Consider the following 2,088-nt stretch of genomic DNA (forward strand, 5'->3'; position numbering starts at 1 on the left):
CCCCCCCCCCCCCCCCCCCCCCCGTCAGCACTGATGTAACGCTAAACTAGCGGCTCGCAATGCAGGTGCACTAGCTAAAAAGCTAAAGGCAGCCTCTTCCCTCATGCTGAACCCTCTCACTGAGCGCACCCCTGCCACTCGAAAACTGTCGGTACAAACAGTGCACGGCTCAGATGTGCATCCATCTCTCCCCCACACGACAACACCCCCGCCAAAAAAACCCAAAAAACTGTCAGTATAAACAGCACGCAGCTGCCCCTGTGTCCCCCAAAACTGTTGGTTTAAACAGCGCGCTGCGCAGCTGAGGACAAGTCTCCGTTCCACCCCCACGGACAAATTCACGGACGAGATGAGCGCCCCGCCATGGCAAGTTATCTAGGGGAAACACTGGTCTCAATGTGATTGTGTCATATTTGTAGTTTCACCCAAACATATGCTTTTGCTTGTTTTTGTGATGACTTTGACTCCAACTGTTTTCAAATTGTGCCTTATTTTTGTTCTGAAACTGGAATTGTTAAAGACTATCTCTGCTGTTGGAATATAGGAAATAACAGGTGTACGACTTTTTATTTATTCATTTATAATTCACATAACGTAGTAAGGGTAAGAAGGAGATAGTTTGTAAGTCACAAATGGATGACTTGATGAGGGACCAACTCATGTATATACCCAGCCCTGATGTGGATGGTCTTTGTGGGAGTTTGTTGAGGTCTTTATGCATGTTTTAGGAATGCAGTGGGTTTCAAATTACACTTGATACACCTGCACAGGATTTTTTTTCTCTGACAGAAAACATCCAAGGATTAAACACTGAAGATAAATAAGTTTAGGAAAATTGTCTTAGTTTCAAAATGTACTCCAAAAAATAAAATCATAAATGTGGAGGTAGATGCCAAGGTGTGTAGAAAGCAGGCAGAGGTGGACAATAACAAAATGAGCCTAGAAAACAGTTTTGCTAGCTGTGCACACAAAAACAGATCACGATTTTTAAAAACTGATCTCTAAAAAGGAGGTGTCAAACAGAATATGGAAAAGTTTACCATTTTCTAGCAACCTTTAGTCACAAACTAGTGCCCAACAGTCGCAGCCCAGTGAGATACAACAGATTCAGATTCAACTAATTAAAGAGACTGATCAATGATGACTCACCTCAGGGAAGTTCTGCAGAGCAAAAGCTTTGGCCATGTTGTGTAGCTCGGTGCAACTCATGGCTTCAGCCATCGCCAGCACTCCCAGACAGTTAGAGGCAGTCAGCTGTTTCTCTGGAGTCAATTAAAGAAGGTCAGTGAGACGAGGACGGAGAGACAAAGGCAGCGGGGACAGGGAGAGAACAACAAAGAAAAAAAAAAAGACACACAGATTGATTAAGACAACGGGGAACAAAACACGTTTCAGACATCCATAAAAAGATGTACAGGGCTACAAAAACAGACAAAGTGGCTCCAGGTAGCACCGACTCAGCCTACTGGGCTTTGTATCTGCCCGAGACGAAGAGAGAACAGCTATAATAACTCAAAAGAGCTTCGGGGACAAACAACTGGGGGAATCGATCGCTCACAGCCCGGGCATGAGGTGGAGGATATCAGGGAGCAGGATGGGGGGATTAGCTGGGCCATTTTAAAGAAGTCCTGTCAGATCTCTGGATCTCCTACACACACGAAGACAAACGCACCACGAACGCACGAAGCTGCCCTGATGGCCACGCCAGCAGGAAGAAGGCTAACGCCACTGTTTGTGATCTTTTGTAAAGGTGCAGCAGCTCAGGCGTCATGTCTGCAAATGTTTCTTTCAGACAAACAACACTGCCGTTCATCAAATGAGACATCCTGTTGAAGCAGGTGGTGGAACAAACAGCCACTAAAATGTGTCTTAATTAAACAATACCTCGCACAAGGAAGAGGGACTTTTCTCACTTAAGACGTTGTGTGAGTGACACTGACGGTCACTAAAGATCAGATAAATCCCACATGAACAAAAGTCAAATCAAAAACCAAAGTCTAGATGCTTCATTAGATAAATCTTGGGGCTTTAATACTTTGTGTATATATATATATATATATATATATATATATATATATATATATATAT

At 43.7% G+C, this 2,088-nt stretch overlaps 1 protein-coding gene across 1 annotated transcript in view; it reads right to left on the bottom strand.

Annotated features, from left to right (window-relative positions):
* Positions 1-2,088, bottom strand: part of LOC119418463 (kelch-like protein 29) — a 405,803-nt gene that overhangs the window by 150,820 nt on the left and 252,895 nt on the right. The window contains exon 8 of the mRNA XM_037685752.1: positions 1,150-1,262. Within this exon, the coding sequence (XP_037541680.1) occupies positions 1,150-1,262 (113 nt within the window). The remainder of the gene's footprint in view (positions 1-1,149; positions 1,263-2,088) is intronic.

The sequence above is a fragment of the Nematolebias whitei genome, chromosome 12, assembly GCF_014905685.2.
Source record: "Nematolebias whitei isolate Nwh7 chromosome 12, NemWhi1, whole genome shotgun sequence".
In the NCBI taxonomy this organism is placed as follows: Eukaryota; Metazoa; Chordata; class Actinopteri; order Cyprinodontiformes; family Rivulidae; genus Nematolebias; species Nematolebias whitei.